This window comes from Hypomesus nipponensis, chromosome 22 (assembly GCF_054491055.1).
Source record: "Hypomesus nipponensis isolate SF chromosome 22, ASM5449105v1, whole genome shotgun sequence".
Taxonomy (NCBI): domain Eukaryota; kingdom Metazoa; phylum Chordata; class Actinopteri; order Osmeriformes; family Osmeridae; genus Hypomesus; species Hypomesus nipponensis.
In genome coordinates this window covers 7,819,272-7,842,259 of record NC_140382.1, presented here as the reverse complement: position 1 = coordinate 7,842,259, position 22,988 = coordinate 7,819,272, and the positions used below count along the sequence as shown (strand labels likewise).

At 50.2% G+C, this 22,988-nt stretch overlaps 2 protein-coding genes across 3 annotated transcripts; one reads left to right on the top strand and one right to left on the bottom strand.

The window, feature by feature from the left end:
- Positions 1-2,238: 2,238 nt before the first annotated feature.
- On the top strand, positions 2,239-8,260 carry prc2 (protein regulator of cytokinesis 2). Of its 2 annotated transcripts, none has more exons than XM_084687214.1 (14): positions 2,239-2,458; positions 2,655-2,787; positions 2,937-3,059; positions 3,398-3,631; positions 3,754-3,924; positions 4,218-4,367; positions 4,461-4,611; positions 5,225-5,361; positions 5,949-6,044; positions 6,723-6,869; positions 6,987-7,085; positions 7,204-7,326; positions 7,524-7,625; positions 7,787-8,260. In XM_084687214.1, exons 1-14 carry the CDS (start codon positions 2,442-2,444, stop codon positions 7,850-7,852), a joined length of 1,749 nt encoding a protein of 582 aa, XP_084543340.1. In that variant the 5' UTR covers positions 2,239-2,441; the 3' UTR covers positions 7,853-8,260. The 2 variants fall into 2 exon arrangements, with proteins under 2 accessions (XP_084543340.1, XP_084543339.1); XM_084687213.1 differs by having other exon boundaries at positions 2,240-2,458; positions 6,984-7,085.
- Positions 8,261-8,849: 589 nt separating this feature from the next.
- On the bottom strand, positions 8,850-22,988 carry LOC146236260 (5-hydroxytryptamine receptor 4). The gene is made up of 6 exons (XM_084687071.1): positions 22,910-22,988; positions 22,505-22,651; positions 21,485-21,685; positions 21,196-21,349; positions 19,193-19,761; positions 8,850-9,975 (listed from the first exon to the last, which is right to left on the bottom strand). Exons 1-6 carry the CDS (start codon positions 22,936-22,938, stop codon positions 9,882-9,884), a joined length of 1,194 nt encoding a protein of 397 aa, XP_084543197.1. The 5' UTR covers positions 22,939-22,988; the 3' UTR covers positions 8,850-9,881.

Genomic DNA, 22,988 nt, shown 5'->3' with positions numbered 1-22,988 from the left:
TTCTGACGGCCGTCAGAAATGGTGACCTCCATGGTAATGGCTCTATGACGACTCTAAATCAGAAACAACGGCTCCAGATTAGTCTAAATCAATTAAATAACTACCCCAAACGATCTTTCGAAATTGTAATACCTTTAGGAAGCAGGTAAGGTGGGAACACACATTCTTAAAACATCTTTTTTGGGGGTCACACATTCTGACGGCCGTCAGAAATGGTGACCTAGGTGGTAAAGGCTCTATGCTGACTCTAAGTAAGAAAAAATGGCTGGAGATTAATTTGAATCGATTAAATAACTACCCCAAAGGATATTTCGAAATGTTAATACCTTTGGGAAGCAATTACGGTGGAAACACACCTTCTTAAAACATATTTTTTGTGGGTCACACATTTTGACGGCCGTCAGAAATGGTGACCTGTGTGGTAATGGCTCTATGACGACTCTAAATCAAAAACAACGGCTCCAGATTAGTCTAAATCAATTAAATAGCTACCCCAAACGATCTTTCGAAATTGTAATACCTTTAGGAAGCAGGTAAGGTGGGAACACACATTCTTAAAACATATTTTTTTTGTGGGTCAAACATTCTGACGGCCGTCAGAATTGGTGACCTGTGTGGTTATGGCTCTATGACGACTCTAAATTAGAAACAACGGCTCAAGATTAGTGTGAATCGATTAAATAACTACCCCAAACCATCTTTTAAAGTTTTAATAACTTTGGGAAGCAGTTACGGTGGGAACACATATTCTTAAAACATCTTTTTTTTTATTATTGTGGGTCACACATTCTGACGGCCGTCAGAAATGGTGACCTGTGTGGTAATGGCTCTATGACGATTCTAAATTAGAAACAAAGGTAAAAGATTAGTGTGAATCGATGAAATAACTACCCCAAACCATCTTTTAAAGTTTTAATAACTTTGGGAAGCAGTTACGGTGGGAACACACATTCTTAAAACATATTTTTTGTTGGTCACACATTCTGACGGCCGTCAGAAATGGTGTCATCCATGGTAATGGCTCTATGACGACTCTAAATCAGAAAAAATGGCTCCAGATTAGTGTGAATCGATTAAATAACTACAACAAAATAATATTTCGAAGTTTTAATACCTTTGGGAAGCAGTTACGGTGGGAACACACATTCTTAAAAATAAATATATTTTTGGGTCACACATTCAGACGGCCGTCAGAAATGGTGACCTCTGTTGTATTGGCTCTGTGATGACTCCAAATCAGAAAACATCGCTCCAGATTGATGTGAAGGGATGAAATAACTACCACAAATTATCGTTCGAAGTTTTAATTTCTTTGGGAAGCAGTTACGGTGGGAACGCATTCTTTTAAAACATCTTTTTTTTTGGGTCACACATTCTGACGGCCGTCAGAAATTGTGTCCTCTATGAGTCTATGGTAATGGCTCTATGACGACTCTAAATATGAAAAAATGACTCCAGATTAGTGTGAATCGATTAAATAACTACCCCAAACCATCTTTCGAAGATAATTTTTACCCTGTAAACCTAAATCATAGAATCAACATACGTGGTCTGATCCAACCTAGCCTAAGCCTTACCAAAGGAATCTTGTTAATTACTTTCTCAAGAAGTTACAGAGGAGTCACATATTCTGGAGCCCCCTTGAGCGCTCCAAATAATAAATTTTTGGGGGGGGTCCCACATTCTGACGGCCGTCAGAAATGGTGTTGTATTGGCTCTGTGATTAGGCTACACCAAATCAGAAAACATTGCTCCAGATTAATGTGAAGGGATGAAATAATTACCCCAAATTAGCGTTCGAAGTTTTAATTTCTTTGGGAAGCAGTTAAGGGGGGAACACACATTCTCAAAAAAATTCTGACGGCCGTCAGAAATGGTGACCTCTGTGGTGACGGCTCTATAAATTCTGATAAAGTGATACATAATGATTTTATATGGTAGCTCGCATTACTCTGTGTGGGACCTTTGATTAAATCGAATGTACTAGTCACGCATCAAGTGACACGATTATACCACATCAACGCTTTTCTACTTGATGGAACAACTCAACTCAAAATAATAACTTCAGTCGTTAACATGTAGGCCTACATTTGCTCATTGTACAAATGTTTACAAATATATGGAAAATGTAGAGTTAAATAAAAAGTGTGTTCATGTTGTCCACCTGGTGGCAGTATAGCTAGTGCACAGAGAGAGCAAACTGGAAGTGGCCCTCATTTTGTTGGCCACCGTACTATATGACCATGCAACCAATCATAAAATCCCTGGCTGGCATACGAACCAGTTTAAAATTTCAACTGAGATCTCTTGTGTTTTGACTGGTGATCTTGCTTATCATCGTATTTTCCGTGACTATTGATTTCAAACAAAATATTCAAAATTGTCGGTATATTAGAATAGACCTACTATTTTTCTTAAAGGTCTGAGTTTGTATCTTCACTATGTCAACACGGAGGAGGTACGTTATTGTTAGTTAACATTTTGCTTTGATTAGGAAATGCATTAGTAACATTAGGCGGTAGCTAGCGCTAACGGTAACTAGCGCTAACGGTAGCCTAGCTTAGTGCTACTGCTAGGGATACAAACTTACACTGTAAACACAATCCAGCTGTATTTAGTTGTAGTTGACGTCTTGTACTCTTTTACAACCTTAGCGAAGCGCTGGCGTTCTCGCTGGTGACGGGCATCAACATGGCCATGGCGCGACTGGTGGATATATGGGACAGCATCGGCATCATGGAAGATAAACGAGTGCAGAGGATGGAGACAGTGAAGAAGCACATCGAGGTGAGAAGCATTGGTCTCCGGTGGGACATACCGCAGTCTAGGATTTTCTCCTGGCTGGGAGAGGATTGTCTGTCAGCCATGTTCATGTTTCTGATGCTGTCTAGCCAGTTGTTAGGCTATCACTTACAGTATATGGCTGTCCCCCCCAGGACCTGCTGAAAAACATGATAGCTGAGGAGGAGTCTATGAAAAATCATTTGCGCAACAACATAATTAACTTCCAGAATGATCTGGAAACTCTGTGTCTGGAGCTAGCCTTGGAGCCTAACAAGGTGAGCAACATTGCAGCTGCACCTCTGGCTTACTTACGCATTAGTATACGGCTTTCACGTCGGTGAAACGGAATCCTATTCCTGTCACCCTTAGCCTGCTTTGGGTCCAGATGTATAACGTACCACCATAGGCAAACGTACATTTCATTTAAAAGAAATGAAACAATTTTTGCCAGTGGAGACTGCCCTCCACTCTGTGCTCTCCCAGTGGTCTTCAGTATGTACCCTCCCACTGGACTAAAGCCTGCTGACAGCCTGATGACTGACTGTTGTCTAACTCCACCCTGTGTGCGGTTATCCCCCCCCCCCCCTTAACTATGCCCCTGTGTGTGGTGCAGCCTCCAGAGGGCCTGACGGTGCTGCAGATGGAGAAGCACCTTCGTGTCGAGGTGGATGCTCTGAGGCGGGAGAAGGCAGAGCGCCTGTTAGAGAAACAGCAGCTCGAAAAGCAGGACAAAGACCTGTGTGTGGAGCTTTGTGCCACACCGTATTACATCCCCACCGGAAGCATCCCCTCAACCACACAGCTGAAGGAGCTACGGCAACATATAGCCACCCTCACCGAGGAGAAGGTAGGGGCGGTGTGTGTGTCTACAGACTGTGTGTGTGTGTAACCGGTGTGTTGTTTCACAGTAGACTGTGTGTGTCTCTCCCTGTCGAGAGTGCGTGCATGTAACCCGGGTGTGTCCTGCAGACCAAGCGCGTGGCGGTGTTCTCCGGCCTTCGTGAGGACATCAGGAGGCTGATGGAGGAGATGGGCCATGAGCCTGAGACCAGCCTGGAGAGAGAGTCGGTCTGCAGCGACCAGGACATCTTCCTGCTCACACTCGACAACATCAACGCTCTCAAGCTGCTGCTCGCCAAGGTAGGGGGCCATACCACACCATAACCATCCCATAACATAACACCCTGGTGTAGGCTGCGACACAGCCTGGCCCCACCTCTTAAAGACTGAAGTCTGTGCCTGAGGTTTCTCAAACATTCATTGTGTGACCTTGTAATTGATTCCATTTATTTGCAAACTCATTTTTCAAATAACTGAAATTCCAGACAATTAGCTAGGATGCTGTACCACAACAGTGCTCCAAAATGTAATAAGTCACTGCTATGATGATGATGATAATAATAATATTGTCGTATTACTGTGCGCGTGTCCAGATTCAGGTTAAAAGGGATTTCCTGGTGGAATGTGTGGAACAGCTGAAGGAGAAGACAGCCTGTCTGTGGAACCGTCTCGATTCTTCCGAGGAGGACAGACAGAACTTCCTGGAGAACGTCCATGGAACCCTGTCTGACCAGATGAAACAGGTGGGGGGAACCTCCCGCCCGCCAAATCCCCAACACGCACGCTTCTCTCTCCCTCCGGCACGCTGTAGTGACGGTGGCAGTGTCTCCCTCTAGTGGCGCAGTGAGGAGGAGCGTCTGAGTGAGCTGCAGAAGAGCAGGCTGGAGGAGGTGGTGAGGAAGGTCCGTGAGGAGCTGCTCTCTCTCTGGGAGCTCTGCGCCTTCAGCCCCCAGCAGAGAGAGGCTTTCAACACACACTTCTGCAGCAGTGAGTTACTGACACACACACACATACGTAGGCTTATGCTTCTCCCACTGTGAGTAACACAGTCACCTGACGTGTGGGGAAACTCGTTGAACACAATAACAGACCTTACACCCCAGCCAGACCTGTCTGACCCCAGCCAGACCTGTCTGACCCCAGCCAGGCCTGTCTGACCCCAGCCAGGCCTGTCTGACCCCTGCCAGGCCTGACTGACCCCAGCCAGGCCTGTCTGACCCCAGCCAGGCCTGTCTGACCCCAGCCAGGCCTGTCTGACCCCAGCCAGGCCTGTCTGACCCCTGCCAGGCCTGTCTGACCCCAGCCAGGCCTGTCTGACCCCAGCCATGCCTGTCTGACCCCAGCCAGGCCTGTCTGACCCCTGCCAGGCCTGTCTGACCCCTGCCAGGCCTGTCTGACCCCAGCCAGGCCTGTCTGACCCCAGCCAGGCCTGTCTGACCCCTGCCAGGCCTGTCTGACCCCAGCCAGGCCTGTCTGACCCCTGCCAGGCCTGTCTGACCCCAGCCAGGCCTGTCTGACCCCAGCCAGGCCTGTCTGACCCCTGCCAGGCCTGTCTGACCCCTGCCAGGCCTGTCTGACCCCAGCCTTTCCCTCCCGGTAGCCGTCTTCACAGAGGAGCTCCTGTCGGTGCACGATGCAGAGCTGCTGAAAGTGAAGCTGCACCACCAGCAGGCTCGCCCCCTGCTGGACACTCTGCACAAGTGGGAAAACACCTGGGCCCTCTACCAAGAATTTGAGGTAACTGAGCCACTCACCCACAAACACTGACATTATTATTATCATCATTACACATCATCACTAATACACACACACACAACTGCCATTACAAAGAAAACACCGACCCACCTTTAGATGGAGCTCTTGGCTTGTTTTTTCTCGTCACGTTGGATCTTAGTATGGAGACCATGTGACCAGATGCACCAAACATTCCGCTAGCAAACACATTTTGGGCAGAAAATTGAATTTTCTGGTTTTGCCCAAAATAAATGCCGCCCCGCTCCTCAGGGCTTAGATTTCCCTCTCGTTCATAGTAGACATTGTCATGGCGCTACCCTGGAAAGGGGGGTCATGTCAGCAGTGTGGAAATACTTCTGCTTCTGATAAGCACATACCATTTCTGTAGAAAAAACACTGCTGACTGCAAATTTTAAGAGGGTGTATGTTGATCATATTGAAGTGAACTGAAAAGTCTAATATTAGTATAGTGAGTTTTAAAGTTTTGGTTTTCGGACATGCATCCAGAATTCAGTTGTGTTTTCGACCCAGGCTATTCATTTGGGTACATCACTAGCTTGAACCTTCATTCCCCCCCACCCCCCATTTAGAAGAAAGCCAACGATCCCAGCCGCTTCTCCAACAGAGGAGGAGCCTTGCTGAAGGAGGCCAAAGAGAGGGTCAAGGTCCAGAAGATGCTGCCAAAGGTCAGCAGCACCTCCGTCTGTCTCTCCACCTCTCCTTCTTTCCTCTCCTCCTTTCCTCTCCACCTCTCCTCTCTCCACCTCTCCTTCTTTCCTCTCCACCTCTCCTTCTTTCCTCTCTCCACCTCTCCTTTCTCCACCTCTCCTTCTTTCCTCTCTCCACCTCTCCTTTCTCCACCTCTCCTTCTCTCCACCTCTCCTTCTTTCCTCTCTCCACCTCTCCTTTCTCCACCTCTCCTTCTTTCCTCTCTCCACCTCTCCTTTCTCCACCTCTCCTTCTTTCCTCTCTCCACCTCTCCTTCTCTACACCTCTCCTTCTCTCCTCTCTCCTCTCTCCACCTCTCCTTCTTTCCTTTCTCCACCTCTCCTTCTCTCCTCTCTCCACCTCTCCTTCTTTCCTCTCTCCTCTCTCCTTCTCTCCACCTCTCCTTCTCTTCTGGCCAACTCTCATCTCTGATGACATCACTCTTCCATCATCTCTCCAGCCTGTCGCAGCAGCCAATCAGAGCCAATTGGATTGATGATGGATGGGTGGGGGCAGTGTTACCTAATCAGCTTCCACTGTTCTCCTATTCAGACTAATGTGTTCCTCTCCTCCCTGCCTGGCTATGTTGACGCACACACACACACACACCGATGCATGTGCTGTGTATGCACACATTCTCTCTGTCTCTTTCTCAGTTGGAAGAGGAGCTGAGGTCAGGGGTGAAACTCTGGGAGCAGAGCCACGGAACTGACTTCCTGGTCTGGGGTCAGAAGGTCATGACCCACATCTCTAACCAATGGGAGGAGCACAAACAGCAGAGAGAGAGGGAAAAGAGTGAAAGGGTTGGTTATAGGATGCACACAGCCACACCTGCAGTGTGCACACTCGCACATCTAGGCGTTCTGTCAATGGACCTTCTCCTGATTACAGTGCAAGTTATGTGTGTGTGTGTCCAGCAGCAGCAGTCGGCTAAGAAGGGGGATACGACTCAGTTCAAGACTCCTACCAAGAGACCCCACGGTGGTATGAGTGGCCCCACCCCCACCAAGATCAGGAAGGTACAGCCCCCTCTATCTCCCCATGCTTTTAACCAATAAGCTACCCCCTCCTCCTGTTCCTAGCCAGTCGGCTGCCCCCTTCTGACTCCAAGCCAATCCGGGTTGTCTTTTCATCCAGACTCCCAGCCAATCCCGTGGTCCTGTCCAGATTCCGAACCAATCGTCAATCCAGAGGACCAGTGGCTCTAGCGCCACCTTTATCAGCGTGTCCAGCAGCAAGCCACCTCCCTCCTCTACCAAGGTAACACACACACTAACACACACACACACACAAGGTAACACACACTAACACACACACACAAGGTAACACACACACAAGGTAACACACACACACACTAACACACACACAAGGTAACACACACACACACAATTGCAAGTGACCTTTTCTGCACCGGTTAGGTACTATGTAGATTTATGACACCTTCTGTGTGTCTTCAGATGAAAGCCAGGCCTGTGGACGGCATCATCCCTCGCCCCCCCCTGCTGGACTGTAACAGCAGCCAGAACCCTGCAGTGGACACCAGCTACTCTGACTTCTCAGTAAGATCACTCATCCACTAGTCTGGCTCCTCGCTTCTCTCTCCCCCTACTTGTTTCTCTCTCTCTCTACACTCTCTCCTGTATCTCCCCCCCCCATACTTCCACTCTCTCCATCCTCAGTTTTTTTTTTCTCTCCCTGATATTGGGTCTTTGTTCTCCAGTATGATCTGTCTAAGAAGTCCCACAGCGATAACATTTTCAACTCCACGACCAAAGACCTGTTCTGAGCGTCCGTGTCGCCACGCCGACGGGGCCGCATCACCGAAGGACCCGCTATGGACTGACAGCGCTTCAGCGACACCCTCCCAAACCATGCTGTCATTAGCTGTCATTATTCTACTATCATCACATACTTGTGTTTTAGATTAGAGGTTGACTCTAACGTTACTGCTGTCAACACTGAGTTGTCAACTGTTATCGATGGAGTATTGTGAAACTGTACATGTACAGGGTAGTACAAGGTTCAACATTATTATTTCTTACATTGTCTGTAATACTTGTCAGTCCTTTATTCTTTTCTCTGATTACTTTCGAAGCTGAGTCTGTGTAAATATTGACAATGTAACACCCTATTCCATTGGCCAGTGATGCCTGTATTTCTGTCTTCTCTAATAAATCTGTATTTTACTATGTGACTGGACAGTTCATGGTGCACTTGGGTCACGGTTCATTTGGTTTCATGGCCCCACTTTCCTAGATCAAAGGTGTTCTTGTTTCAACAACTTACTGGAGAATTGGATCGGCGCTCGTCCGACCTACTCCACACACACACACACACACGAGTTCCTGCTCTGCCTCCGCAGTCCCCGATTGGTGGGTCAACCTTGAGGCTGTGCTCATGTCGATGGCGACTGTGAGGAGGACGCCGGCCGGCAGCGAGCACCACACTGAGTGAGGGCTTCTGATTGAGGTGAGCGTCAGTGAAAGGAGAGTGGACCGGGAGGGGGAGACTTGCTTTGTGTGCAGCTAATGGGGTCCCGTCGACAACAACGACGGCTGTCTCGTTGAAGCGCTCTCAGACAGCCACTCGGACAGACACGGCGAAGGCTCCAGGGAGGTCAGCGGGCTGTCGAGGTCGCCGTGTGTCGGCACTGAGGGGGTCGCATCGCACACCCCCACAGCTGATGGGGGCAGGAGGTTACGCAACACGCCACATGTGGGAGGAGCCCTGGCACATCAGAAGCACACACACAGACGCTGAATATATATGAAGGTAAACGTTTGTAAAAGTGACACATTTATTATCGTTGCAAAGAGTAAATCTAACACCGTGCAGAAACGACTGTCTATAAAATGTTGTCACATAGTAACGAGACAATGTTGCTCCTCTTCTTTGATGCTGGACATGAGCAAAATGAAATAAATTATAAAGTTGGGATATATGTGTTGCCTGGGGGGTCCCACCAGTAGGCTGAGACATCTACCTCATCAGACAGGGACGGATGGACAACTGGGAGGATGTGTGATGTACACTATCAGGTCACCAGCAGAGGGCGCAGTAGAGACAAAGAGCTCCAACCAAATGGAGACCTAAGCCAGTCAGATATCTGCCAGCCAGCCAATGAGATATCTATACCAGTCGGCCAATGATATATCTATACCAGCATTGAGATATCTATGCCAGCCAGTGAGATATCGAACCAGCCAGCCAGCCAGTGAGATATCTATACCAGCCAGCCAGTGAGATATACCAGCCAGCCAGCGAGATGCCTGCCAGCTAGATATCTAGACCAAACACAACCAGATATCTAGACTAAACACACAGCTAGATATCTAGACCAGCCACACATCTATATATCTAGACCAAACACAAGCAGATATCGAGACCAGCCAGCCAGTTAGATATCTAACGCAGCCAGTTGAATGTCTGGCCCAGTAATCCCAGTGGTAAGTTCATTTCCAGGCTCCTGGATATTCTCTCCAACTCCAGTGTGTTTCTGCTCTGGAACGTCCAGTGGGTTAGTCCTCCGTCATAGCTCCAAGGAACCAAGCAGTGGTCCAGTGGTCCTTACAGACCACACCTCAGTCTCATCATCACCATGGGAACACAGTAGGAGGGGAGCCTCTGCAGGTCCCTGGGCCTGACAGCCGTAAGTCAAGACATCCCCCGCCAAACACACACATGCGCACACACACACTCGCTCCCCACACAGGTCCTGCTCCTTGGTGTCTGGGTACGTGGTGTGATGGCCTGGAAGAATGCAGAGAGAGCCGGCGACGTCGTCATCGCACACACTGACAAAAAAGGTGATGACATCATGGAACTCCCTGGGAATCCAGGGACTCGGGTTCATTGGCCAAGATCCTGCTGCCATTATCACTGTAGCTGCGGTTTGGCAGGAATGACAGTCTGGAGAGAGGGAGAGAGAGAAAGATAGAGAGAAAGATAAATAGAGAAAGATGGAGAGAGAGAGAGAGAGAGAGAGAGAGAGAGAGAGAGAGAGAGAGAGAGAGAGAGAGAGAGGAATGTAGCAGTTAGGTTGTGTTGTGTTCTGATCACAGCTGTTAAATGTCAACCCCTTAACTCCCTTATAAAGACAAAATATACATACAGGTCAAACCACGGTTAGGATGAGATCAGCTACTTTACTGAGACTGACAGTAGCTTAAAGATGATTATTGGTTGGAGCTGTTGCTGGAGGTATTCCACTCCTGCTGAGTGATCAGAAGCCAGACTCCTATACAGCCTAACACTGGAATATCACCTCATCTGCTTATCAGCAAACCAGAACAGACAGAGGTAAGAAAATGACACTCGCAGTGACATCACATCCTCCAGACACAGGATTAGCTCTCTGGTGGAAGGAGAAATGTAACTCTGGAGCAGTTCTGGTTATAAATGACTGTTTTGTTTTCGATTATAAATCATGTGAGCGTTGTTTGTTTTAAATCCCGAGTGTGAGTGTGTGTGAGTGTGTGTGTGTTGGTTGGCTTAGTAGGGTCCAGGTACAGTTAGGCTCCTGAGATGAAGAGGATAAGAAAGACTTTGGACTCCGGTTGTATTGGGTCAAACACACACCCACACATGTACGTAGAAGCACATATACACACAATTTGCATGCTCAAATACAATTCGGGGGGGGGGGGGGGGGTTCCATGTTTGTCGTCAGTCTCCCTGTCTCCCAACCTCTCAGCCTCCCAGCCTCCATCAGCCCCTCAGTTAACTAGCCTTTCAGCCTCCCAGCCTCCCAGCCTCCATCAGCCCCTCACTTAACTAGCCTTTCAGCCTCCCAGCTGCTCAGCTTCCCAACATTCAGCCATCAGCAACCTCTCAGCCCCCCAACCTCAGCCTCCATTAGCGTCTCAGCCTTCCAGACCATACCCCAACCTTCATCCTAAACCAGTGGTTTCAGATAAACCTGGGGGCAGATCCTGTATCAGATAGTAGATGTTTGGTTTCATAACATGTGGCGCTATGTCTCCTTAGTCTTCCTGTCCCTTTGTCTACTTCCTGTCACCTCCGGGCCATGGGCAGCGCTGCCTGCTCTGGGTTCAGGCAGTCACAGCAGGGACAAGTCACCATGGATACTCCCACGGAGAGATTATTGGAAGGTTTTAGGTTCCCATGGTCACCCCGTGACCCCTGTAGAATGCTCCCCAACATTGCTTCCTCTTTTAGAAGAGAGAGAAAAAGATAAAGACACAAAGAGCAAAAGAGCGAAGGGAGAAAGAAAGGGAGAGAGAGAGAGAGAGAGAGAGAGATAGAGAGAGAGAGAGAGACAGAGAGAGAGACAGAAGGAACAACAGAGTGACTACCCTGGCTCCCATAGCTGCCTTCATCATCATTCTCATCATCACTCATTCACAAGAGACAGACTGAGTTCACCATATGTTAGATTCTAATACAGTGTTTCCCAACCGGGGTGGGGCGGCACCCTGGGGTTTCGTGTAAAAGTCCTTCAACGATTTTTCCTTGCAGCTGGATAAGTCGATTGACATTAGTGGGCACGCTCAGCTCCTGGCAAATGTTGTATTGGTAGATGGAGACAGCATTAGAGAAACCTTTTTATTTAGTAAATCAATGCCTGACAAAACAACGGGAGGGGAAATATATCATGTGTCAACAGAGTATCTCAAACAGGGGGGATTGGCCACAACATTCAGAAACCTTTCTAAGGGTGCTATGACTGAAAAAGGGTTGGGAAACACTGTTCTAACAAACCTTCCACCTCTGGCTGTGTGTGTGCGCTCGTTCAGTGACCGTGTGTGTGTGTGTCAGTCTTCATCGTGTCTCCAGATCACTGTCACTTAATACGACATGAAACAAGTGAAGCAGCAGCATCAGACGAGGCTCGGGCCGTGACCCTGCGGAGATGTTTGTGTGTTTTTCATTTCAGGGTAATAGTTGCCGTGGAACACAGCAGAAGCTGGCCTTAGCTGTTCCTCAAGGGAACCCGGAGCACACGAAGGACCAGATAGCAAAGATTAACCAAAGATGTTCCCACAGGAAGGATTAGTGGGGGACGTCTATCCCTACGAACCCGACAACAGACTGAAATATCTTGAGAATAGATCCAAGCATTAAGTTGACGTTTTGGTTTTAGGAAGTGTATGTGGTGCATGTGCTGTGCGGTAGACTGTGTGGTATATGTTACGGTTTATGCGTTGGATGCCTGTGACGTTTGAATGCAAGTGAGATGTGATCTCTTCCTTGTCCTCTGTGAGACCTCCTGCTAGGCTGGTGACCAGACAGATGATCGCCCAGGCCCGACAGCCACAAACACACACGTGCACATACACAGACCTTACTTCTAAAGCCTGAGAAACACACATCCTGCACGTCTGTAACAACACCCTACAGTGATGGATAGTCCTCTGGATATTTAATGAGCTAATTGGATGTTTGGTTTACGTCTTGATTTCCTGGAACATTTCCAATCATGGTCAAGCCCTGAGGTTCTCCTGCCAGAGATTGCTCAGGCCCGGACCAGCCAAAGAGGAGCCAAACCAGAACCAATCACAACACGTCCTCAGGACATCAGCATGTCAACACATTTTGACCTGGTTGATACAATTCTTGTTTAACATCAAATAGAGCGGGAGACTGCCAAGTCCGGCAGAATGCGAGAGGTTTATTTTGCCCCTGGGAACAAATGCATCTTATATCTGCAGCTCCCTCAAAGACCAGCTTGACTAGAGGTAGAAAGAGCCACACAGAAATAGATACACAGACACCAAAATACACAAGTACAGAGAGAGACATACATGGAGATAAAGACCGACAGAGAGAGAAGAGAGAGAAAGAGGGGTTATCAGGGAGAGAGGGAGCAAGAGAAGGAAGGACAGCAAAAGGAAGAGAGGAGTGAGAGAGGACTAGATACAGGGAGGGTAGACAGAGAGTGCAGACAGAAGGAGTAGACAAGAGCCAGAGCACAGCCACTTTGAGATGTTGATCAAACCCCCCCAGTGGAGTCTTCAGACCCTCATATGTCTCAGCAGGATGATGACTGGCAGCCTGCGACGCAGAGGTTTGGGGTTCAAATCCCGCCGGGGGACAAACATAAACATGACTTAAAGAAAGGGCTGTTATGATACACAGATAAAACAACCTTATTAAATACTGTCGGTTTGAATCGGGCAGGTTTGTAAGAAAGGAGGCCCAGGGCATGGAAACACAGCAGAGTCTACAGCTACAACACTATGGACACACGCACCACATGTTACGTAGCAGTCAGTGTGTGTGTGTGAGTGTGTGTTTGCAGTTGAAGATCTAAAGTCGACACCAGTGCCATTGTCAGTTATCCTAACTCCCCTGTGCTCGGACTAACATAGTATGCACTTACTGTGTTAGTACAGCTATAAATACCCTCTGAATTTATATACCCTACATAGTGTTTTCATATACTCACTATTAAGATTATACTGTGTATAAATATACTGTGGACTACCAGACTCAGTCTGGCCGACACGCCACCTTCTTTTCTTCTCAAACTTTTGTTTTGATAAAAGAACTGAACCGCAGTTCATAAAAGCCAGCCTACTACTTGATCTCTGTCTTCATTGATGTTGGAGCAACCATTCCTGAGTTCTGATTGTTTCCAAGATCTGGGGGCAGATATGAGGGGCCAAAGCAGTGTTCTGGTTCTGGTTGAGGGTTCTGACCCGGGGTGGGCCCTAGGACGATGTTCTGCTGTGGGGACGGTTTTGCTATGGATGGCTGAAGAGAGAGATAGCTGTGGCACTCTGGAACAGTCACACATTGTCTTGTCACTGACTCTCTTGAGACAGACTGTTCTGTCTGACATGGTCCTGTTACAGAGAGTCCTGTTATAGACTGCCTATGTCAGAGAGCCCCCTCGTGGGCCTGTTAGTTTGTTGTTGTAAACAACTATGTAAATAAACAGAAGACAAACAACCACAGCAGGAGAGGAAGGTGCAGCGGGGTTTCTGGTGACATTTGAAAGCAGCCGTTATTGGGGAGACATTCACTGTAATCGGATTAGTGCTGCTGGCTGAGGCACACACAGTCAAACACACGTACACATACAGGCAGGCAGGCATACACACAGACAGACAGACAGACAGACAGACAGACAGACACAGACAGGCAGGCAGGCAGGCAGGCAGGCAGACAGGCAGACAGGCAGACAGGAAGACAGGCAGACAGGCAGACAGGCAGGCAGGCATACACACAGACAGACAGACAGACAGGCAGGCAGGAAGGCAGGCATACACACAGACAGACAGACAGACAGACAGACACAGACAGGCAGGCAGACAGGCAGACAGGCAGGCATACACACAGACAGGCAGACAGGCAGGTATATAGGCAGACACACAGACAGACACACAGACAGACAGACAGACAGACAGACAGACAGACAGGCAGGCAGGCAGGCAGGCAGGCAGGCAGGCAGGCAGGCATATAGACAGACACACAGACAGGCAGGCAGGCAGGCAGGCAGGCAGGCAGGCAGGCAGGCAGGCAGGCAGGCAGGCAGGCAGGCAGGCAGGCAGGCAGGCAGGCAGGCAGGCAGGCAGGCAGGCAGGCAGGCAGGCAGGCAGGCAGGCATATAGACAGACAGGCAGACAGGCAGACAGGCAGGCAGGCAGGCAGGCAGGCAGGCAGGCAGGCAGGCAGGCAGGCAGGCAGGCAGGCAGGCAGGCAGGCAGGCAGGCAGGCAGGCAGGCAGGCAGGCAGGCAGGCAGGCAGGCAGGCAGGCAGGCAGGCAGGCAGGCAGGCATATAGACAGGCAGGCAGGCAGGCAGGCAGGCAGGCATATAGACAGACACACAGGCGTAATGTCTCCTCTGTTGCTCCTCCGTTACGAGAGGCTAAAATCCTGACCTGTAGCTGTGCTCCCCCACCCCCTGTCTGTCTGTCCTGGAGGGACATGTGTTCCAGGGTCCCTACAGGATGTCCTGCTACCTGGAAGCAGGTGCTACACAGGCTGCCCTCTAACAGTAAGTCCCCCCCTCTCCTTTAGGATCTCTGATGGTCACGTTCCATGTGTGCCTCAGTGTTCAGCCCCACCTCCTCGCTGCAGACCCAACGCTGCAGGAGTCACTCCCCTCAGACCTTCTCTACTGACGGCCTCCCTGTCCTTCACCTTAAACACACACACATACACACACGTGTGTGCACTCACACACCCATGCACCCCCGCACACCCGTAGCACTTACAAAGGGCACACGCAAACAATTGCCCATACATACACCCACACGGGGCTGAAGGGTGAGAGGAGAGCGGTAAAGCTCCCTCAGTAGCACATGCTGGTGAGGGTGATGGGTCTCTGTGCCAGCGGCTCAGCACGGCTTGAACCCATGCCCTGTGGACTCACTGGACCCAACTGGCCGTCTGGACTGCATTGTTCCAAACCAATGTAACGACATCAGCAACAACAGAATTCACAACGTTGCCGAAACAAATGGGCTGCCCACTCTCACACGTTTCCCCAAACTTTCAATCCACACTTTTGTTCCCACATTGAAAGCTGCTTTGAGAGCAAAATAAAGGCTAAGCTAAGGCAGAGAGAAATGTTTTCCTATAGCACACAATGACTCAGCACAGACAATGGGATTACAGGTGGTTGTGAGGTCATCAATTCATACTAACATCCCTCACCAGAGCTTCTGGATACAGCTTTACATCCTGGAACCAAGCAATCAGACAGCCTAGTCAAGCCCTGGACACCCTGGACCTACTGAATCAACAGCAGACAGCCGTAGAGCGATGAAGAGCCCATTTGAAAATGTTTATAAATAGTTACAACTGTGTCTCTGCATAAGGACTGTGCTCAGAGGCGATGCTTGCGTGCCTCTAGATGGGATGAGATCAGCTCAGAGCCAGGGAGGTTAGCGTGCAGAGCTAATTCTCCACAATCTGGTCATTATTATTATTCAACCAGAAGACAAAGATTAGCCTCCAAGCTACTGTGTAGCCACCAGCCTCAGCATCCGCCTCAGCCTGGTGTGTGTGTGTGTGGTGTGTGTGTGTGTGTGTCTGGTCTTGTTTAACTACCCTTGCGGGATCCATAAGTCCCCAAAACGATAGTCATCTCTGAAAAATGGACCTTGTGGGAACATTTCTTTGGACCCCACAACTTCAAGTGCTTCAAGTGGGATTTAAGGTTTAGATTTGAATTAGTGTTCGGGTTAGAATTACAAAAGGGTTATGGTTATGGTTAGAGGTTAAGGATTGCATGATTTTGAATGGGAGTGAATTGTCAGTCCTCACTATGATAGTAAAACAAACTTGTGTGTGTGTGTGCTGCGACTGTCATAAGTAAGAACACTCCACAGAGATTCCGGTGTGATTTTGAGCAGCTACTATTTTAGTGACAGTAATGTGATTGTGAGGATCTGCTCTATGTCTCAGACGAGGTTTAACGACAGATGTTACGGCTGCTAATAATACTGTTTGTTTTTCAGCTTCCTGCATCACACCCTCGACCGTCTAACCACTCTGGAGAACACAGACGTACAGCCCTACAAGAAAGGTTCTTTTCCAGTGAGCAGCGTTAAAGAGAACCACATGGCCAAGCTGGAGACTCATAACATGTATGGAACAAAGTCATAATCATTAAATGTGAAAAACCCCAAACAACATGAAACATAGAGAGTCAGCCAGCAGTCACACCCAGGGGAAAACTGTGGACTAGAACACACTGGTAGAACCCAAGAGACACTAGAACCCAGGACATTACAAACTGGGAACTAGGCCTTGACTATAATCCTTAGTTCTAGAACTTGGAAACTAGAGCCATGACTCAAATCCTGCCGGAACAACATCTATGTCTTGTCTATTTTTTGAACTGAGAACCTCATCTTGAGACTAGAACCTTGTTTAGAAATCAAAGCACTATAAGGAAGTGTGTCCATAACCCTGTGCAGCTCCACTCTTCACCAGCTCTCCAGACAGATAAACATCTCTGACACAAGCAGGCCCCTGCATCCATCTCTTACAGGAACCAGACAGACAGAAACACACAGAGAGGTGTTCATGAATCAACACTGATAGATGCTCCACATTCTACCATTGTACACACACACACACACATACGCAGTAAAACGATCATATGCATTTGCATATACATGCACACGCACACACACACACACACACACACACATGCATAAGCACACGCAAATACACACACACACACGCACACACACACGCAGAGGCACAGTGTCTGCAGCTGCACTCAGCAGCCTCACAGCCAAACAGGGGATGGAAAGTATAGTGTTGTATAGTGTAAACCTTCCTAAGGACTCGCGTCCATCATGATAACCTCCCTGGCAGCACCATGGCCGGCTCTCTAGCCCCCCCCCTCCCCCCTCCACCACCCCACCATCTCTACCCTTCACTACACCCCTCCCTCCCCCCTCCACCACCCCACCATCTCTATCCTTCACTACACCCCCCCTCCCCCCTCCACCACCCCACCATCTCTATCCTTCACTACACCCCCCCTCCCCCCTCCACCACCCCACCATCTCTACCCTTCACTACACCCCTCCCTCCCCCCTCCACCACCCCACCATCTCTACCCTTCACTACACCCCCCCCTCCCCCCTCCACCACCCCACCATCTCTACCCTTCACTACACCCCCCCCTCCCCCCTCCACCACCCCACCATCTCTACCCTTCACTACACCCCCCCTCCCCCCTCCACCACCCCACCATCTCTACCCTTCACTACACCCCTCCCTCCCCCCTCCACCACCCCACCATCTCTACCCTTCACTACACCCCCCCCTCCCCCCTCCACCACCCCACAATCTCTACCCTTCACTACACCCCCCCTCCCCCCTCCACCACCCCACCATCTCTACCCTTCACTACAACCCCCCTCCCCCCTCCACCACCCCACCATCTCTACCCTTCACTACACCCCCCCTCCCCCCTCCACCACCCCACCATCTCTACCCTTCACTACACCCCCCCTCCCCCCTCCACCACCCCACCATCTCTATCCTTCACTACACCCCCCCCCTCTCCCCTCCACCACCCCACCATCTCTACCCTTCACTACACCCCCCCTCCCCCTCCACCACCCCACCATCTCTACCCTTCACTACACCCCTCCCTCCCCCCTCCACCACCCCACCATCTCTACCCTTCACTACACCCCCCTCCCCCCTCCACCACCCCACCATCTCTATCCTTCACTACACCCCCCCCCTCCCCCCTCCACCACCCCACCATCTCTACCCTTCACTACGCCCCCCCTCCCCCCTCCACCACCCCACCATCTCTACCCTTCACTACACCCCCCCTCTCCCCTCCACCACCCCACCATCTCTATCCTTCACTACACCCCCCCCTCCCCCCTCCACCACCCCACCATCTCAACCCTTCACTACACCCCTCCCCCCTCCACCACCCCACCATCTCAACCCTTCACTACACCCCCCCTCCCCCCTCCACCACCCCACCATCTCAACCCTTCACTACACCCCCCCCTCCCCCCTCCCCCCTCCACCACCCCACCATCTCAACCCTTCACTACACCCCCCCCTCCCCCCTCCACCACCCCACCATCTCTACCCTTCACTACACCCCTCCCTCCACCACCCCACCATCTCTATCCTTCACTACATGCACACGTCCTGTACAGTATATCTGGGCTTCAGACTTGGATCAGGACTATTGCAATAAGGACCAAATCCCTGGGGCGGCACACACATGCTCGGTGGAGTGATGCGGGGTGGGGGGGCAGGGGGGGTGTATGGCTGCACTGGACTAGGGTTCTCTGCTTGAACTGGATCAGGATCTGATGTTTAACTGGATCAGGTTCTCTTAAGGGACATGGTCATGCTGAGGTTCTCTATGGACGAGCGACAATAACCTGGTTTCCTGGTTTTCCTAACACCCAGACAGGGCCAGCCTCTTCCTCTGTGCAGAGTAAGGCCTCATTAAGACACACCAGGGATTCTGGAGGTGGGCTGGATTTAGACAGGAAGAGCTCAATGGAACCCATGTGTTGATCCCCTCCGAGTAATGGCTGTCTGCAAAGCAAGCTAAATAAAAGGTACATCTGACACTGCTGGAAATGAATCGAGCTTAGCCCTGGGTGGAGTTAAGGCCAGGTCTGAGCTCACTCCTGGGTGGAGGTGGAGTCTTACCTGAGAGAGGTGCCGTTGACGGAGTGGTGGCAGGGCCGAGTGGGCCTGTAGCTGCCTTGGCGTGCGTAGCGCTCATCCCCACAGCACAGGATGAGCAGGAAGGCACGTCTGAAGGCACGGTTCAGGAAGGCGTACAGGAAGGGGTTGAGCCCGGAGTTGATGTAGCCTAACCACAGCCAGGCCGTCCACACCTGCCACGGCACGCTGTACTGGACAAACGGGTCCACCACGTTGGTGACAAAGAACGGCGCCCAGCACAGGCAGAAACAGCCCATAATAACAGCCAGCGTCTTGGCCGCTTTGGTCTCCACGCGCATACGGCTCGACGACGGTTGTTCGCCGGCGCCCGCGGGGCTGGGGTGGTGCTTGGGGGCGGAGCCGGCGCGCTGGAGGGTGCCTATCTGGCGGGCGTGGCCCATGGCGGTGACGTAGATGCGCTGGTAGGCCAGGCCCATGAGGCCGAGCGGCACGTAGAAGGCCACGGCGGAGCAGACCAGCGCATATGGACGGTTCACCATGAACACACAGCTGGTGCTGTTGCTGCCCGCAGCGGGGTGTCGCTCCTGGATCTGGGGAGGGACGGGCGTGGAGACAGACGGGTTACACATGTACACGTCCACACGCGCGTTCACACAGAGAAGCTGTAGGGACGGGATCCAGGATTCTGAGGATTCGAACCCACTTGGCGTGGCAAGCACCAAACCCTGACTCAACAACTACGCCTCATGGAAACAACAGCTGCAAGTTGTAGTAGATAACAGCTGCAGGGGCAGACTGCTTGGGGCTGGGTTTAGGGTGGAGGGTAGTGTAGAGGGCTGGAGGCTGGAGGACTGAGGTTGGAGAGTGGGGGGGGGGGGGGGGTGGTTGAAGGCTTGAAACTGAGGTTGGGAATGTTGGTGTGGGTGTGGAGGCTACAGGGTGCGATGCAAGGCTGGAGCCTGGGACCTGGGATCTGGGGTTAGGGGTGGATGTGTGCTGCTGGAGGGTGGGATGGGAAGATTGGGGCTGGCTCATACTCCTATCATGGAGCCATTGTCAACAGTCATCAGTTCAGGCAACACTGGAGGGAGTGAACTAGAGCTGTGTATGTGAGATTGTGCGTATGTGTGTGCGTATTAGTGTGGTGGTATGGGTGTATGGTGTGTGTAAGCGAGCTATCTTGCCCTGGAGAATCAGAGGTATTTGTGAGCTCAGGAGGGTGGGCTCTGCTCCAGGCCAGCCCGGCCGACCTCCTCCGTGCTCTCCCTTCCTTCCTTCACAACAGCACATCTCTCTGGGGGAGACCAGCGCACAGAACCCCGGCACATTGCCTCCTTCAAGAGCAGTGTTATTCAAAAAGATACGCAATCGAGATTTCTGTTTTTTATCCGGGGTTGGCTAGCTGACATTCCTGTCAGATTGTTTGACCACTGATGAAACAGCACACTCTGCAAACTTGGAGTGGTTCCATGTTGCATCTGGCCCTGTGCTCAGGAAGGACAGAGGCCTTCAGAATGGCGGGGTCGGCAGACCAGGGTTCCCAACTTGGCAACCCTGTTTGTGGAGAGCTACCCATTTGCAAACCTGGCAACCCTATCTTGGAGAGCTACCCATCTGTAAACCTAGCAACCATGTTCCTGGAGAGGTACCCATCTGTGAACCTAGCAACTATTTTCCTGGAGAGATGACCTTATGCAAACCTGGCAACCCGGTTCATGGAGAGCTACCTTTCTACAAACATGTCTCTCCAAAAACTGGGTGGGGCAGATTCTGCTTTTAATTACTGCTTACTTGAATATTGAACTTCAATAAATGTCACAGCCCTTAGTCTAATTTCTGACTAACCCTGCTCTGACAGGTTCATGACCAGGCTGACTTGATGTCAAATCCTCTGTTACAGAACACAGCGCTCCACTCAGGTTTAAATGTCTCTCAAACTTTGTTAAAATATGTTCCTCTGAGATTAACTCCATACTATTGCATACAAGTTCACTTTATTTTATTTAAGGGTTAGAGAGACTCACAATTTCCTCAATGCCAATAGTGTTCCAGCTTTGCATTATGGGTAGAAAGGAGATGAAGATGGGGATGAACCAGCATCCTCCCAGCATCAGCGCCACCCTGATGGGAGTCATCTTGTGGCGGTACACCAGCGGCTGGCAGCAGATGGCATAGTACCTAGAAATAGATATAGATAAATATCCAGCCAGCTCAATAAATAATACACAGGTAGATAGACAGACGTGCTGACCAACAGAGAGAGAGATAGACATTCTATTTTCTCTTATTCTATTCTGTGTGATCCACCCGTACCGGTCCAGGGCGATGCAGCAGAGGTGCAGGATGGAGGCTGTGGTAAGCAGGACGTCCAGAGACGTCCTGACCAGACAGAAGAGCTCCCCGTAGAGCCACACCCCCGTGGTCAGCTCCACTGCTGCCAAAGGCATCACCAGCAGAGCCACCAGCAGGTCGGCAAACGCCAGAGACACAATGAAGTAGTTGGTTTTCTTTTTCCTGTAGTCGAAGGAGGTCAGGGGTCAAGGGTGAATGGGTTAACCCTAAAAGGACCTTACTGGGATGTTGCACTCTATATGCAAACAGGGTTCGTCTCTCAGCATCCCAGCCCCACAAGCTCAAAGCCGCAGCAGAAATTAATCCTTGCATATAAGCATGTAGAACAGTGGCAATCCTCACTCCATCCTGGTGCTCGTGCCCCCCTGCCCTGCACGTTTTAGATGGTCACATGAATGGATCATTATCAAGCTCAGCAGAAGCCTGATAACAACCCATTCATTTGAATCAGGTGTGTGGGAGCAGGGAAACGTCTAGAACATGCAGGGCAGTGGGGCACGAGGACCAGGATTGAGAACCACAGATGTAGATGGAAGTACTGCTGCCATGGTGGGACCTTAGTATAAGTAGCATGGCCATGGCCTTCCTGCACACCATCCACCTGACAGGAAGTGACCCATTTATGCAGCTGTCAATCACGCCTGCCCCACTTCAAGTGAAATCAGTCCAGTTCTTTTATCTGGAACGAGCTTTCATGTTTTATCACAGATAAAGTGTGACAGAAGGCCCAGATGTTGAGGTCCCACACCCTAGCGACCACCAACCTGGCTGACCGACAGGCGAACTCACCAACAGACAGGCCAACTGGCATGCACAATAGGACAGAAACAGAGGACAAATCGATGGTGCTACATTTCTACAGACATCATGTGTTCATGTGACACTGGATATCAATCTAATCACATTTTTTATGTGTTGCTCCAGTCAGTCAGGAAGAAAACAGGAACTCAATACGTGCTAACAGGATGTGAGGTGGCATACCGCAGTTGCCTGTCCTTGCAGAGTGCCACCATCACTAGCAGGTTCCCCAAGACAGTCATGATAATGATGACGGTGAGGAAGACGGTGAGGATAGCCATCTCCACGGTGACCACTGTGTGTTCAGGAGCTGGAACATCATCTACTGAACTGCAGGATTGAGAGCAGATATGACTATCTAAATTCAGAAATCCTTTTTATGCTTTCTGCACTAGCAATGTGTAACTTATATACTGTATGTCTATACATGCACTGTCACTATTGAAATTCTGAATTTCCGTAACTGCACTGTCAGTCTTTTGTTTCTATATCCACAACTGTGTGCTGTATGATTATAAGCATTGATTTATTTATTGATAACATGTAGCATTGACACCGTTTGAATCTCCGTGGTGATAGTGATCTTACTGTAGCGCTGGGTGAGATGTTGTGTCCATCACTGTTCACCTGCATGGAGGTCAACAGGGCCGAGGCCTCCTCAGCCCTC

Coding starts and splice junctions, on each gene's coding strand:
- prc2 (XM_084687213.1), top strand. Junction 3,925..4,217: donor TCAAGCTGCTGCTCGCCAAG/GTAGGGGGCCAT, acceptor GCGCGTGTCCAG/ATTCAGGTTAAAAGGGATTT. Junction 6,870..6,983: donor AGAGGGAAAAGAGTGAAAGG/GTTGGTTATAGG, acceptor GTGTGTGTCCAG/CAGCAGCAGTCGGCTAAGAA.
- LOC146236260 (XM_084687071.1), bottom strand. CDS start 22,938: ATGGACACAACATCTCACCCAGCGCTACA. Junction 21,350..21,484: donor TGCTGCATCGCCCTGGACCG/GTACGGGTGGAT, acceptor ATCTATTTCTAG/GTACTATGCCATCTGCTGCC. Junction 19,762..21,195: donor CTATTGGCATTGAGGAAATT/GTGAGTCTCTCT, acceptor GTCCCTCCCCAG/ATCCAGGAGCGACACCCCGC.